The 15,139-nt window shown below is 39.1% G+C and overlaps 1 protein-coding gene across 2 annotated transcripts in view; it reads right to left on the bottom strand.

Annotated features, from left to right (window-relative positions):
• dpp6a (dipeptidyl-peptidase 6a) overlaps positions 1-15,139 on the bottom strand; it is a 301,074-nt gene that overhangs the window by 261,215 nt on the left and 24,720 nt on the right. Inside the window, exon 1 of one of the 2 annotated variants that reach the window (XM_061239159.1) lies at positions 9,690-9,825. The exons of the other annotated variant lie outside the window; for it this stretch is intronic. Coding sequence (XP_061095143.1) covers positions 9,690-9,740 — 51 coding nt within the window. The 5' untranslated portion in view covers positions 9,741-9,825. Of the gene's footprint in view, positions 1-9,689; positions 9,826-15,139 lie in introns of those variants that run through there. 2 annotated transcript variants of the gene reach the window in all.

Raw genomic sequence — 15,139 nt, 5'->3', positions numbered from 1 at the left:
CCATGAAAGGCCACCATGGTGCAGAAAGCTCTGTATGTGCACTGCAGACGCAGACTTCCTCGCTGAAAGTATAAATTGATTTCCCGAAAAGGGTCATCAACAATGCCTTGCTTTAGGGAGACAAAAATGTAGAATTCCATTAAAAAGAGTGATTCATCATATCGCCCCACAGCCCCCTCCCCCCCACAGTTCCTTTCTGCTGAGCTGAAATGTTCAATAGAAATCATTTTGGGTATGGTAGCAGAATTGTTGGTAGCAGTACTGTTTCTGTTCATATTAAAGAGATACTCAGGCCTACCAAAAGACAACCTGGAAACTTCCAACATCAGAAATATGAGGATATCATGTCGAGGTCACATATTTTGTTTAAAAAATACATTCTTTCCACCTCATCTTACACCAGCACTGCTTTGATTGCTAGATGATCAAAGCACCGCCCGTCTCCTACTACAAAAACCCGGCTGCACCAATGAAAACACCACCTCACCACACTATCAACAATAAGATGCAACCATGCCCCGGGATGTGACTACTTTTTAGCATACTTTTTACTAAGCTCCACTATTATCAACTATCCCCACTCAAATAATCATAGGGATGTTATCTGCAAACTACAATATTCTACAGATGACAGTGCTTCACGTGCTCAGAAAAAGCATTTAAATCAGAGCTTCTCTGTTCCTCTGTCTCTTTCCCTCTCTCCATCTTATTGTCTGGCCTGGCTCTCCATAGTATACCAGACAAGTCGGCAAGCACCCGATTCTATTCAAACAAGGCAATTACAGACAATAAGTGTCTGGGGTTTTATCATTTTGCAAATACGCACATACCCGGCCATAAAATATAATTAAACTCAAGGAGTAAGTACTGGGAACTGGCTCATGGCAGCCCAGTTCTAATGAGCTCAGATCAGGGGAATGTGCAGCACAAAGATGTTCCTCTTCTCCACCCGAAAAAGCATGGGCTTCACCCCTCACCCCTTTGCTCCTATTAGTCCATTGCATGTGGTGTAAAACTTAGAATTTAAATGATCTTGAAATATGCTCTATGGTCTTTACATGCGCATGTGCACCCACCCACCCACCAACACATACATACAAACATGCAGCCTAAGTGCTTCCATTTGCACATTTGCATTTTCACTCTCTCTCTCCCCCTCTCTCTCTCACTCTCTCTCCCTCCTACTCAAATAAAAATGCTTTATCCTCAGAGATTTGTGACCACTGGATATTAAAACCTTAGAAATAAGCAATGAAGTAAAATCTGTGAATTATCAGTATTATATCTATACAAATCAAAAAAAAATATTGTTATGACCTCTGCAACATTAAGTATGATTAATATTAATGCTACGTTATTATTATCTTAATTGTTAATAATTAATCTTACTCTCAATCTCTGTTCTTTTTCCTTCTCTCTTTATTTCTCCCCCTAGTCCCTCTGTCACTTCCTCTCCCTCTCCCTCCCTCGTTAGCATCTTTAAAACAGGCTGCCAAATTAGCCCCTAATTGCATACATCATCATTTGTTATGTGAACTCTGTGGCCTGTATTACAGAGCAGGATGACTGAGTTAGCTGGGCAAATGCACTGAACAGCTCTTTTTTTACTTCCATCCATGTTCCATATTTGAGAGGGTTCCAGATTTTAGTGCAGTTATCCAGCTAATTCAGTATTCCTGCTTTGTGATAAAGGTGCCCTGGTCTGCCAGCATGTTGACTATCAGTCAACCAAGTGGCAGTGAATGAAATAAACTAGAAATCAGAAACCTGAAAATTAAAGCATAGCACCATACTGCTCTCACACTAACTGCGAAATGTTTCTCACATTGAAATAAATAAATGGGGTCAGTGTAAGTGAGTCAATACCTCCCACAATTCCAGTGTACGATTCTCAATCCTTCTACTGACTAGTTTTTGCAAGCAGGGGTGGTGAAAGATGACCTTTCAGCATGACCCTTCAACAAAAATATTTCTGCTCCTAAGTCTCAATAAATTTCAGGAGGCAAACACACAGGCTGGTTTAAGACAGGGAAGCAAGACTCCCCATGAAATATTCATCTATTGTAAACTCATTATTTTGCGAGGAACTCAGCCTGGTCTTGGCTGGCTGAGTTATGATTGATTGCTTGGGACTAAGCAAGAACGTGCAACAAACCGAGGTGGGAGCAAGGGAGAGGGAACACCTTTACTGTGCTAGGATTTTTATGGTAGCCATGATTTTTCTATCATTGGCGCAAGAGTAACAAAGTCATTTTCATGACTTTGTTAGCTATTCACTGTCAGCCCTGACATAGGCACATCTGTCTGGAACTAAACAATGAACTGAAATTACATATGGCCCTAAATGTTAGCGGTCGTTGTTGTTATTGATTGCTCCACGTGATCATTTCACCATAAATCTATTATGGACTAAGGCACCCTAAAGACAACCCATAGAAAGCCTAGGAATCACAATGTATTTCAACGGTCATGCGTCTCAAATACGACGCTGTAATCTGTTATGGGAGATGTAACGTGCAGGTCGCATCCGTCTGTTAAGGGAGATGTAACGTGCAGGTCGCATCCGTCTGTTAAGGGAGATGTAACGCGCAGGTCACATCCGTCTGTTAAGGGAGATGTAACGTGCAGGTCACATCCATCTGTTAAGGGAGATGTAACGTGCAGGTCGCATCCGTCTGTCAAGGGAGATGTAACGCGCAGGTCACATCCCTCTGTTAAGGGAGATGTAACGTGCAGGTCACATCCGTCTGTTAAGGGAGATGTAACGTGCAGGTCGCATCTGTCTGTTAAGGGAGATGTAACGCACAGGTCACATCTGTCTGTTAAGGGAGATGTAACACGCAGGTCGCATCCGTCTGTTAAGGGAGATGTAACGCGCTGGTCGCATCTGCCCATAAGAGGTTGATACTTCAGCATTGAGTATACAGCAGTTATGTTACACTGCAAAGAAAGTTATTTTACAAATGTCTTACTTAGCATATGTGGTTAAAGGTAAAAAGAAAAAAAACTGCTTAATTATTTCCTCAAGTACGGTGTTAAAAAAAAGAATGAACCCTCTTGAAGATACACATCAACCAACATCAAAGTGTTGACATTAATTATGTAAATGGGCCGGATTATTTGAGTGCCGGTAGAGCATTCTTGACCCCCTGCACACTGCTGTCAAGCCTTGGTTACTCTCAGAAGTGCTAAACACAAACAGCAATCTGATAACATTAGACCAAAGAGTTGATTGTGTGTCTCAATTCGTGAAACAAGCCAATCAGCTTACCAAGCACAATACCTTCGGCTAATCGAGCCAATGGCACGGACTACCACAGCTGCCAACTAGCCCAAGAGGGGGAAACTACAGATAAATATATTGAGTTGACATAGAAATGTGTCCAGTGAAAATTGGATTAGAAACATGACCATTAGAAAATACACCATCAGAAAATTGTGTGAATTTAATATTGCCAGCGTAGTGCCTATTCCATCTCCCAGAAGGCCATTCTGAAAAACAGTAGCTGCAGTGTGGCTGTGAGATTTTTTGTGGCAGCTAACATGAAAAATACAGAGCCAGTTAGCTACAATGGTTTCAAAAGCAGTCAATAGAAAAAGGAAAGGAGGATTATGAGTGCTAAAGAGGGGCATTTTACCTTTTTTTCCAAACGCTCCTCTTTGTGTCAAGCTGAGTCACTGACAAAGAACCAAATCAAAGACTCAGGGCTTACAGTGCTACAAGTGAGCTGATCTGGCTTTATCCCTGGCATTTTGAGAGAAGGGTATCATAGATGAACCTTTTAGCAGAGTTCAAGTCTATCTAGCAGGTAAGAGACTGGTTATAAATAACACACTGATTTAGAAATCAAAGTGCTTTTTGCAGTCATTCAGATGTTTTGTCCACTGGTACAACACAAATCAACCACAGCTACCTTAGGAGTCTTGGTTTTATTGCAAAAATTAACTCTGTTTTCTGCACGTTCAGTAACTTGGATTGAGTATAAACAGGAGCGTAGAATGTGTCAAAATGAACTGTGGGCTTATCTGATTCACAATCATTGTATTCACATTTTTTATAAACAGAGAATTGAGTTCAACAATCACCAATGATTTCAAACACCACAGTATTTGTTTGCAACTATTCCTTCTAAGTCAATGTTTTATGGACAAATGCTTATTGAATCGTGGTCTTTGTAAAACACCAGATTACTCATCAACAATGAAAACATTTTTCAACTATTTTTGTTGAAATCTATATACACCGTATATCTACAGTCAGAATAGAAAAAAACTTGCTTGAATTTCTTACCAAAATGAAGGGAAGTTAGATAGAATATGCCACCCCACTCAGCCAACCCTCAGTCATCCATAACCATTTAGAAGAGCAATACGGGTGATTGTTCCTAAGATGCATAATAAAATTCACGACGTCCGGGCACTTCGAGAAATGACATCTCATGTAAAGGTCACAATAAATCAGGCCGCTTTTCCGGAATGGTCTAACTGCCACAGGCCAAACGCAAACCGATAAACAAGCGCAAAAAGTCATAGTGAATACAAACCGACATTTAGTGCGATATGCTCCTCCATCAACACTAAAGCGACAGCCCAAGGGACAAGAGGGATGAGAATCCCGTTTTGTGATGCCGGCCGAAATTTTATTCCCCAATGACTCCTTGGATTCTGCCATTAAAAGCAAGACTGCAAATGTGCGATTGAAATCCACTTTAAACCTGTCACCGTGAACAAAGGGAATATCAGAGAGCCTTCATCTTGTCAGAGACTGGCTTATGGGTGGTGGTTTTTATCTGGTGAGGGAACACAAAGAGCCCCTTAATTTCACTTAATCACATTTCATTTTTAATATAGACCTCCTCTTTGAGGTTATGCCGGAGATTACAGCCATTGACTTTCATAATCCCTTGAGAAAAATGGATATTACAGCTTTCTACCAACATGTTCCTCATGATAGGCCAGGAATATGGCCATGTGTTGAACCCAATTGAGCTGACTGGTGTCTTTTCTGGGACCTGTTGGACATGTTTAAATACAAAACCACAATTAACAGTATTGGCTCATTTCAGCATTTCAGAGTAAAACCAAAATAATACTTAACATATCTAAATTTGAAACGCATTCAAATTATGTATGAAAGTGGTCAACTGGTCAAAACTATTATCTTCTTTTAACAGTCTCATATAATGTGCTAATGCAACACTATTTCCCACTAAGCAACCACAGTAACTGTGATTGTATTATATGGCGAAAATCTGGAAGCACTAAAGTAAGTGCTCACTTATCAATGACACAGCACAACTCCTGATAAGAGAGACAATTAGCTTGACAAGTGAAATACCCTGGTCTCTTTTCTCATTGGATGATTGCCTTGATGTCATGGGGTTGAGATCAAGTCCCTGCCTGGGGACTCAGGCACAATGTGTCCTTGATATACACTTAAAAACTACAATTTCAAATAAGCTAATAAGCTCTTAACACATCCATCTCTGATGATCTAAATGTCACAATCAGTTGCACAGACACACACATGCACATACATACATACATATATACGTACACACAAACTGTACATTTTCCACAATCAGCAATTCATCAACAGAGAAGCACTGCTGTGCACAATAGACCCATGATTCCCATCATTTTCAAACGGGGTTTAAGAAAGACCCCTCCAATTGCAGCTTGCCAGGAAAGAAACGAGAAAAGGATACAAAAGGATGTCTCCTCCAACTGAAGAGGACACAATTTCTCAATCAATTTCTTACTCAGACTGGTGAAGGTTCAATTCCTGACACACTGAAAAATCACAACCAATGGCTCAAATGTCGGAGAACCAATTCAGAATTCTGACCTTCCATGTGCAAAGGCAATTTAAATGAACCATGTATCAAAATTAATTACAGACATTATGAAAGCAAAACATTTGGAAATTAAATAACACTGTTTGGTACAGATATTTAATCTGAAATACCAAGTGTTATGTCTATAATACAGTGAAATCCTTAATATTGGGACAGTGGTACAATTTTTGTGCTCTCTTTCTTCTTAATGATGTTCCAAACAGTTTGTTTTGGTAAGCATATTGCTTGCCTTTAATTAAAGGTGACAGTCTGCACTTTAACCTCATATCCATATCCAGCCAAGCTCTAGAATGTGTATGAATATAGTTTCCTAAATATAAAGGAGCTAAAGGTGGTATTGCAAGTAAAACAACGGCAACCATTCCTTATTATTTTAAGCCCACAATTCAATGTCAAACTTAATAATAATGGTGACATACTGTGGCTTCAGAAAATATTCAGACCCCTTCACTTTTTGCACACTGTATCGTGTTGTAGATTTAATTTTTAATGGATACAGATTTTGCCCATAAATCTACACTCAATTATGACAATTATTACACTCATCCAGACATGTTTTTAGACATTTTTGCAGATTTATTAAAAATCTAATGCTGAAATCTCTCATTTACACAAGTATTCTGAGTGCTGTGGCACTCCAAATTGTGGTCTGGTGCATCCTGTTTGCTTTAATTATCCTTGAGATGTGTCTAGAACTTGATTGGAGTCCTACTGTGGTAAATGTAATGAAGATTGCAGTTCAGACGCTTCCCATCCAATGTGATGAAGCTTGAGAGGATCTGCATGGAAGAATGGGATAAACTGCCTGAGTCCAGGTGTGCAAAGCTTGTAGAGACTTACCCAAGAAGACTCAAAGCTGTAATTTCTGCCAAAGGCTTCTACGAAGTACTGAATTAAGGGTCTGAATACTTATATAAATGAGAGATTTCAGTGTTACACTGAAATGAGTTGTTTTCACTTTACATCATTATGGGCTTTTGTCAGTAGATTGATGGTCAAAATAGTTTATTCTCTATTTTAAATTAAATCGATAGAATGTGCAAAAAGTGAAGGGGTCTGAATACTTTCTGAAGCACTGTAGATCCAGTCGGCAATGCGTCATAGGCATGTTGGCATAGCCCTTCGAGGAGGAAAGCAAAACTGCATCTGCCCTTGCTCTGAATATGGAGCCATCATATATAATTGCTATTTTAGTATTTAGTGTAATGGCAAAAATAAACCAAACATGACTCGAGTGCTGTCCTTATGGACAGATGATCCACCTGAATCACCTGAGGATACCAGTCCCTCTCATCTTCTTTCATCTTATTAGATCCCACGGCATGATCCATAACCATGGAAACTAGCTAAACTAACTTACCAGACTACCTAGTTGATCATAATCATTTGGTTTCACTTTTAATATCACATTACAGAAGCGGCGTTAACAGCTTAAACATATAGGCTAATGTCATTAGCTGTTGTTAGCCACAGGCTTCTTGCCAATTAAATAAAAGGACAAATCTGGGTTTTAAACCTGGTTTTGTGAGATAACCCACAAAGCAGCTTTCTGGTATTTTGAAAATGGCTATGACTTTAATCATAATTTTTTGCTCATTTAACTTTTTTGTGAGCCTGGAGAGATTATGGGGTTTTTGTGGATGTGTCCACTCTTGACTGGACCTATGCACTGTCAAAAAAGAATATAATATTATCAAAGTGATAAAATAGTGGCATGATGTCAACTAAATTTTTACTGAAAATTGCCTGCAGTCCCCCGGAAGAACGATGCTCAAAGTGAAATGGTGTATCCTGCTGCTAGATTAACCGCACAAGACAGTGTACGGTCTCTAGAGATTCAGTATTTACATCTGATTTACATCTGATTTCTGGGGTAGAGGCTTTTTTTCCATTTATTTACATACCACCATTGATTTGCTCGGTGGTACTTACTCCACTTACGTAAATTCCCCAGCTGGTGCATTCACACTGTTATGTTTACCATATGCAGAAGTGATTCAGAATAGCCTTTTCAAGGGTCCAGTCTCAGCAAAGTCAAGAGTGGAAAACACAACCATTTTGTAAAATTAAGTTATTTATGTACTGTATGGCCCATTTAAGATTGCAAAGTAGCATGCAAACACAGCAGAAATATAACCATCTATTTTACATTTGAATGTTTCGTAAGGCCTCACTTAACAATCCTTTATGGAGGGAGAAGGGTGGTGGTTAGGCCCAGAGGGTTTCTATCGCCATGTAGATCACAAACACCCACCTGAACCCTACAGTACATCCTCAACATGCAATTTAAGTCACTATTAAGTCATTAACTATGATCAGCAGGTTCAAAATATAGAAGTTCTACCCAGTATTTAATTCCAACCACCTGCATTTGCTAATTAGCACAATTCTTCAGCCAGGAGATCTAGCTAAACAGTGAAGTGAATGAGTGGAAGGGTGGAAGAAAAACATGCAAATACTTTAACTTTCTGACCCTGAACTTTCCACCTCTGACCAGGAGTCCACACATGTGGGACACAATTGGCTTTATCATGCTGGGTTCGGCTTGGCTTATACCAGCCATGGTTCAGTTTATCAACACATAAGCACTCATTACGCAGCCATGGGTTTGTAGTTGTAATCTATGAGAGATGTGCATTTCCTAAAATTAGGCTAATAATCTGGAAACCAGTCACAATGGGTAGTGGGTGTATTACAAATGAGTTTCAAGAAATGGGAGGGAAATTTTAGCAATTTGAGACAGATCAATGAGATTACATGGTTTTGAAAATGTTTAGGAAAACTTAATCAAGATCTGACTCTGCTGTACACTGGATTTATTCTACTATATACTATATCACTTGCTGTCAACTGCCGTAGGATATTTCTGAATTTAACATTACCAACATTCACTGCCTTGACTTTCAGAATGACACATCAAAAATGCTGTCTTCATCTCAGTGCCATTGGGATTCTTTTCGGTGTATTCTACGTAAAACAAAAATACTCTAGGATAGCACAGTCGAGCGAAGTCTAGACATTATAGAAGGCCTTATATCTGTACCACTTCAGTGTATTTTTGCATCTGCAAAACGCTTTCGGAAACAGTTATAGTTCAGAGAAACCTTAGGCAGACAAAATACTCTAATATTCTACTCGTATCCCATGTTTCCACCAGACTAAATTCCGTATCACTGGTAACTGTAATATACCAACATTAGCATTCGCAGCTTAAGGCGTGGTAAAATTTTAATGACTTCTCTCCCAGCAGAAAAGGAGGGTGCACAAAAGGTCACTTTTGCCCGCCAAGCATAATAAGTCAACATAAAAGCAGTAAAAGGTCAAACTATTTAACTCAGCATTTAAATCAATCAGTTTTTCACATGAGTAAAACAACTTAGAAAGTTTAATTTTTCAAAGCTGTCATGGCTTTGGGTAATTACGAGGCAACGCAATTCGCATTTAATTTATCGTAGGCTATTTGAAAGGAAACGATTTTGACTTTTAAAGAATACAAGTGTTTCTTGTTTTATACCATCATTTTATATCGTTACCATCACGTCTTCCCTAATCCGCCGGAGATGGCTCGCCTTTCCGAATTACTAACCATCTGAAATGAATGATCCTTCTTACCATTTCTGCAACGAACTAAAAAAACGTGTGTAAAATAAAGCGTGATTTTTATTACAAACACAAACCTTCTTCCGCGACAGTTGCAGAGCCGTCGGAATAGGTAAACACAAATACAGTTAAATGCTTACTTCGAATGGGGGCATCATTCTCGCCAATGCATCATGCAAATTAAATCGTTTAAGGTGAAAATCACAACAAAGACCAGCACTTTACACTTACCATCATATTCCCCTGCATTTTTGCCGTCTCAATTAAATCCTTTTCCTTCATTTTCACAAAACTGTAAAATCCTTCAACAACAAATCCTGTTCACTTTCGGTCCGTGTAAGCGCTTCCACCTCCCTCCTGTCTCGTCTCCTCTCAGTTTTCCGCCTGTTCCTAAATCTAGCTAGATAGTTCAGTGAACAGGTTTGTCCTGCATGGATATATGATCTGTACTGTGCTATGTATGGTCACTACATCCTGTTTATTGATAGTAATGCTGGGCATCACTATATGTTATCCGCCGGGGACTGAGAATGATTCAAACATGGAGGGAAGTTGATTTTGAAAATGCTAATATTTGTATATTTTGATGTGTAAAATCGTGAAGTATCCCCACGTTTTTATTGATCTCAGTCAGTGTTCGGCTGTTATTTTAACTGGATTGAACTTAACAGTTGCCAAACTGGAAAAAGAGATTTCATTCACATCAATGTTAAACTGTCTAATTAGACAGTCGGAGCCATGGCAAACATGTGTCTCTGAATACATAATGCTCCCATTTCTATTATGGAACATAGCCTACTGGGTCCTGCAACCACAACCAATAGACCAACGGCGTACAGAGAATGGTCTTTGAGGTAGACGGAAATTTTGCAGTCTAATGATTTAATCGTCTCCGATCTTGTTTTAATTACAATTATTAGCATGTCGGGGTAACAAAGTCGATTAAGCGCAATGAATACCTATAACAGAATATATGAACGCCCTGTCCATTCAGTGGTCACGTAGCCGGCTGTAGCCTATGACAGTGTGACAAAGGCAATTTGCATTTTCAAAGAAGTTCGATGATATGTGATGGTCACGTGAATAAATCTAAGTCGGAATACTGAAAAGGAAAAGTAATATTTTGATGGAACAACATAATCTATCTTGCCAAATGAACCGCTACACTCTCCCTGATTTCATTGCCCCACGGTCGGGTCAGTTTCGTCAGGAACCAGAGTGCAAGCTCGTCAGCAGTGGAAGATTGAAGGCTTTAATTCGAAACCTACCTTGAGCGACCACATTAATAAACGTTTGTAATGCACAATTACACAATACATGCAGATGGCCTGTTTCAATAAACTAGTTTAAGATATATTATCTTTATAGAATACCTTTCTAGACACTGGAAAGACAAGACATGGGACATTTGGGTGCATACCAACCCATCAACAGAAAGTTTAACCTTGGTCAAATGTTTTTACAAAATTGATTTGGAGTCCATTAATGCATAGAGAGAAAGCAAAAATCGAGAAACAGCGTTAAAATAACTTGCATAACTGAATTTATTTCAACATATGAACAAAGAACAACAATTGTGTACTTATGTATAATAATATAACAAATGATTTTTCACTGATGTGGCCAGTCACGATAGAGATCTGAATTGTATGATCCATGGAGGGTTTTCATTCAGAACTGTATTTATATAATTGACTCCAACCAGTTTCATAGTTGAATGTTAATTAAACTGTTATTGGGGAAAATTATTGCACAAAAATATGAACTGAAAAGTGATGGTACCACATTTAAATCATAACTATTGAATATACTTTGTGTCCAACATATGCAATCTCTTGGTGCCCTGAGTATACATGGCTTCAAGACCACAGTAGAGCCTTCCTGCTGGTATCATGTCACAGGTCTGTTCCAGTAGTTCCAATCGTCTGTTCACAGTTCACACCCATTCCCACAAACCATTTCGTAACCTTCTGAGAGAAGTATTTCAATTTTTGACATAACACAATAGTCTTGTATCACAACACAGCAGACTCTATTAAAAAATATAATACATTTTATTGTTATTGACTGTCACTTGTAGTGCAGTTTTCAGTGTAGTAGAATATGGTTCTTGAGATCAAGGGACCCCAACAAGGTACAGAAATAATTGTTAGGTCTTGGGAGGATACAGAGTAAAGCTCCATTACACACTGACAATTTGCATGACCTGTATATTGCCTGTGTCTCCTTAGGGATGTAAAAACCCAGTCCCCTTATTTGAATGCAGTTCTGATGAGGGAGCAAACAGAACCTTAGCTTAGCACTGTCCCTTCCATTAACGAGTCAACAATGCCTTAAAAAATAAAACTGGGTAAGATTTCTGTGTTAAAACATTGTTACAAGACCATTGTTACAATCCCTTCCTATCATTAAAAAAAGGCTCAATGACATGTTGACTCAGATTCTGCCTGTGTCTATAGTCCTGAAATCAAAATATACAGTTGACGGACCAAAACTCTGTTCCAAAACATTGTTCAGCTGTACAATAATTCAAGGTCATTGGTTGAAAATTTGTTCTAATTGCCACAGCCAATGGTGGAGGGCGGTTCAACGTAAGCACATTCACAGAGTGAATCAGAGTGCTCAGTTTTGTATGTCAGCTGGCTGGCCATGATAGCTGGGTCCCACTGCACAGTATTAATGTTACTGCTTATATTTTTGGAAGATTCTACCAGCATATTTCCTCTCCTGGGCAGGAAGCTCATGCCTCAATCCAAAAGACTCCCGGACTTTCAGAAGACTTGAAATGTTTGATAAAAATAAAATATTTGCAGATAAATTAAATTCGTAATAATACTTTGATTTACCTATTTTCTAATAATGGCAGCGCAATGAAATATAAAATGATAAAATTTTTCATGACTTACCATGCGCTGGAAATATACATTTTTTAATAAATGTTATAAAGGTAAATTATTCCCTCACAACTAAATCAGAGACGTTCATAAAAATAGCCTTAAAAGGTGTTAATGTTCAGAATTCTTTTTTTCATTCTAAATGCTTTTCTTACAAAGATGGCTCGTTCATCGACAACAACCTCGCTTACAAAAGCTGAGCTAATTTCTGCTGTCTGAGTGTGATTTCACCAGGTGGTATATGTAAGCTACGCACATGTTATCCTCCTAACTTAAGCATAAACCTAGAGTATTGAATGGTAAATGGTTGGCATTTATATAGCGCCTTTATCTAAATCACTGTACAATTGATGCTTCTCATTCACCCATTCATACACACACACACCAACGGCGATTGGCTGCCAGCTCGTCAGGAGCATTTGGGGGTTAGGTGTCTTGCTCAGGGACACTTCGACACAGCCTGGGCGGGGGATCGAACCAGCAACCCTCCGACTGCCAGACAACTGCTCTTACTGCCTGAGCCATGTCGCCCCTAGTATTGCAGGTTTGTGACACTGTTGTCCCAGCAACAAGCCTGTCTAAATTGTGAAATTTATGAAACCGAACATCCTGACTTTATCCCAAACCATCAACAATCTAATTGGGCTAACCGAGTTAGCGAAGTATATGAAATAGGGCCCTGGGGGGTATACTACAAAGCAAGATTACGGGGTTAGCAATGTAACTTAAGCTCTAACCCTGGGTGTCCAGTACTAGGAAACTGAGTTATGTTAAATCTGGGTATATCGCTAGGGAAACATATGCTGCACGACTAACCTGGTCCAGGGCAGGTTATGTTCAGGCTATGGGCTTGAAACATATAAAGCACCACCCTTTGACCAATCAACTCCTTGGAAATGGACGTCTCTCCAAGACACTCCTGTAGAGGTTGGGGTGTTTTTTGCGACGAGGAGCCCAAATGAATCAGCTGGCTTTCTCTGTGGTTACACCATATGAAACATATAAGCTAGAGAGAATACAGTAGCCAACATAATGCAAGCTTCTTGAACCCTGTGCATCAATATGTATTTCCCTTAATTATGAGATACTTGAGTTTAAGAATTCATTTTGGTATGAGTTTAAGAATAAACCATTTTAGCTTCAGGCATACTCATTTTAAATATCTTATATTACATTTACAAGTTAGATTTTAGGAGCTCTGAAATGTGTAGCCTAAAATAAACTGTAGGACAGTTTGTGAGATTGTAGATTTATTTGTTAAGAATGGCACGATAGCCTAAATAAGTTTATAACTAACAAATTTACACTATTAGCAATATTTGCCAACCCTTGTCACTGGCATTGTTGGCAGAATCAATGTTACTTTTTGCTATTTGCTGATGAGTGTTTCATGTCCTAACTTCGTATCCATCCATTATATTTGTTCATGTGAGAAATATGTCGCTCAAGTAGCCTATGGCCCAAGCTGCACTGCTATAGGCTCATTTTTGCTTACACAGCCACCTTTACGCAAACGCACACAGCTCTTGGTTAACAAAGCCTGTCCTGACTTAGCAAGTTGTAAACCACCTTCGTAGTACCCTGGGTATGTTAAACTCATTTTGTAGTACACCCCCCTGGAATGGAGCATTCAGGTTTGCGTTAACACAGCATGCATTCCTCAGTCTGATAAGGGTTATAAGGCTAAAGAAAATAAGCAATCATTCCACTGTGAAAACGATCATTAACAAATGGAGAGCATTCAAGACAGCTGCCAATCTACATAAATTTAGACAATGGTGATGCTCTGAGAAATTGCAAATAATCCTAAAGCTACATCCAGGGACCTAGGTATAGGCCTCTGTAAATGACCACGCATGCCTTCATGGAAGGGTGACCAGGAGAAAAACCCTTCCTCGCTCCAAAATTAACATAACCGAGCAATCAATAACAAGACCATTAAGAAGAATAACAAGATCGGAACACCAGACAAGCTGTTTGGTCATAATGTACAATACCATGTTTTATGAAAACCAAACACAGGTTGCTGCCACAGGACCTGGACACCTCACAATCACAATCAAGTTTACCTTGAACCGTAAACCAGCGTATTCGAGAGAAAAATGTCCATCTGTCCAACAAAAATAGATCATGCAACAGGACAATGGTGTAAAGCACACCCATAAATCTATGCCTAAATGGCTGGATGGCTGAAATAAAATAATCTGGGTTTTTTAATGGCCAACTCAAAGTCACAGCTCCTTGAGTTGTTGTGGTGGAACTTGCAGAGCAGTGCATAAATTAAGGCCCTCATACCGCCCTTCATCAATGAGCTGAAGCAGTTTTGTAAGGAAGAAAGGGCCAGAATTCCTTTGATGTGATGTAAGACACCAATAAACTAATACAAAAAATGATTACAAAAGGATATTGCTGCTGAAGAACTTTACAAGCTCCAGTACTAAATCATGGGGTGTACTTTTTCACAGAAGGCTTCTGCATATTGGCGTATTAATAAATAATGGCAAATTAAAATCTGTTATGTGCTATTTGTCACATTAGGTCAGATTTATCTATAGTTTGGACTTGAAGCCTCAATTATGGTTAGTTAAATTGCATTACTGTAAAACCATATAGCTAAAAGAGGGTGTCCTTACTTTTTCACATTACCGTGAGAGTGCTTATGCTTGTAAGTGTTTATCTGCTATTGTTTTAGGCGGTCAAGTATATGTTTCTAATCCAGGTCCGCGGTGGGAGGGCGAGGGCTTCTTGGATGTGTGACAGCTGGCTTGTTGTTAATAGTTGAAATGT

Source organism: Conger conger, chromosome 4, assembly GCF_963514075.1.
Source record: "Conger conger chromosome 4, fConCon1.1, whole genome shotgun sequence".
NCBI classification, from domain to species: domain Eukaryota; kingdom Metazoa; phylum Chordata; class Actinopteri; order Anguilliformes; family Congridae; genus Conger; species Conger conger.
This window is presented reverse-complemented; position numbering and strand designations above follow the sequence as displayed.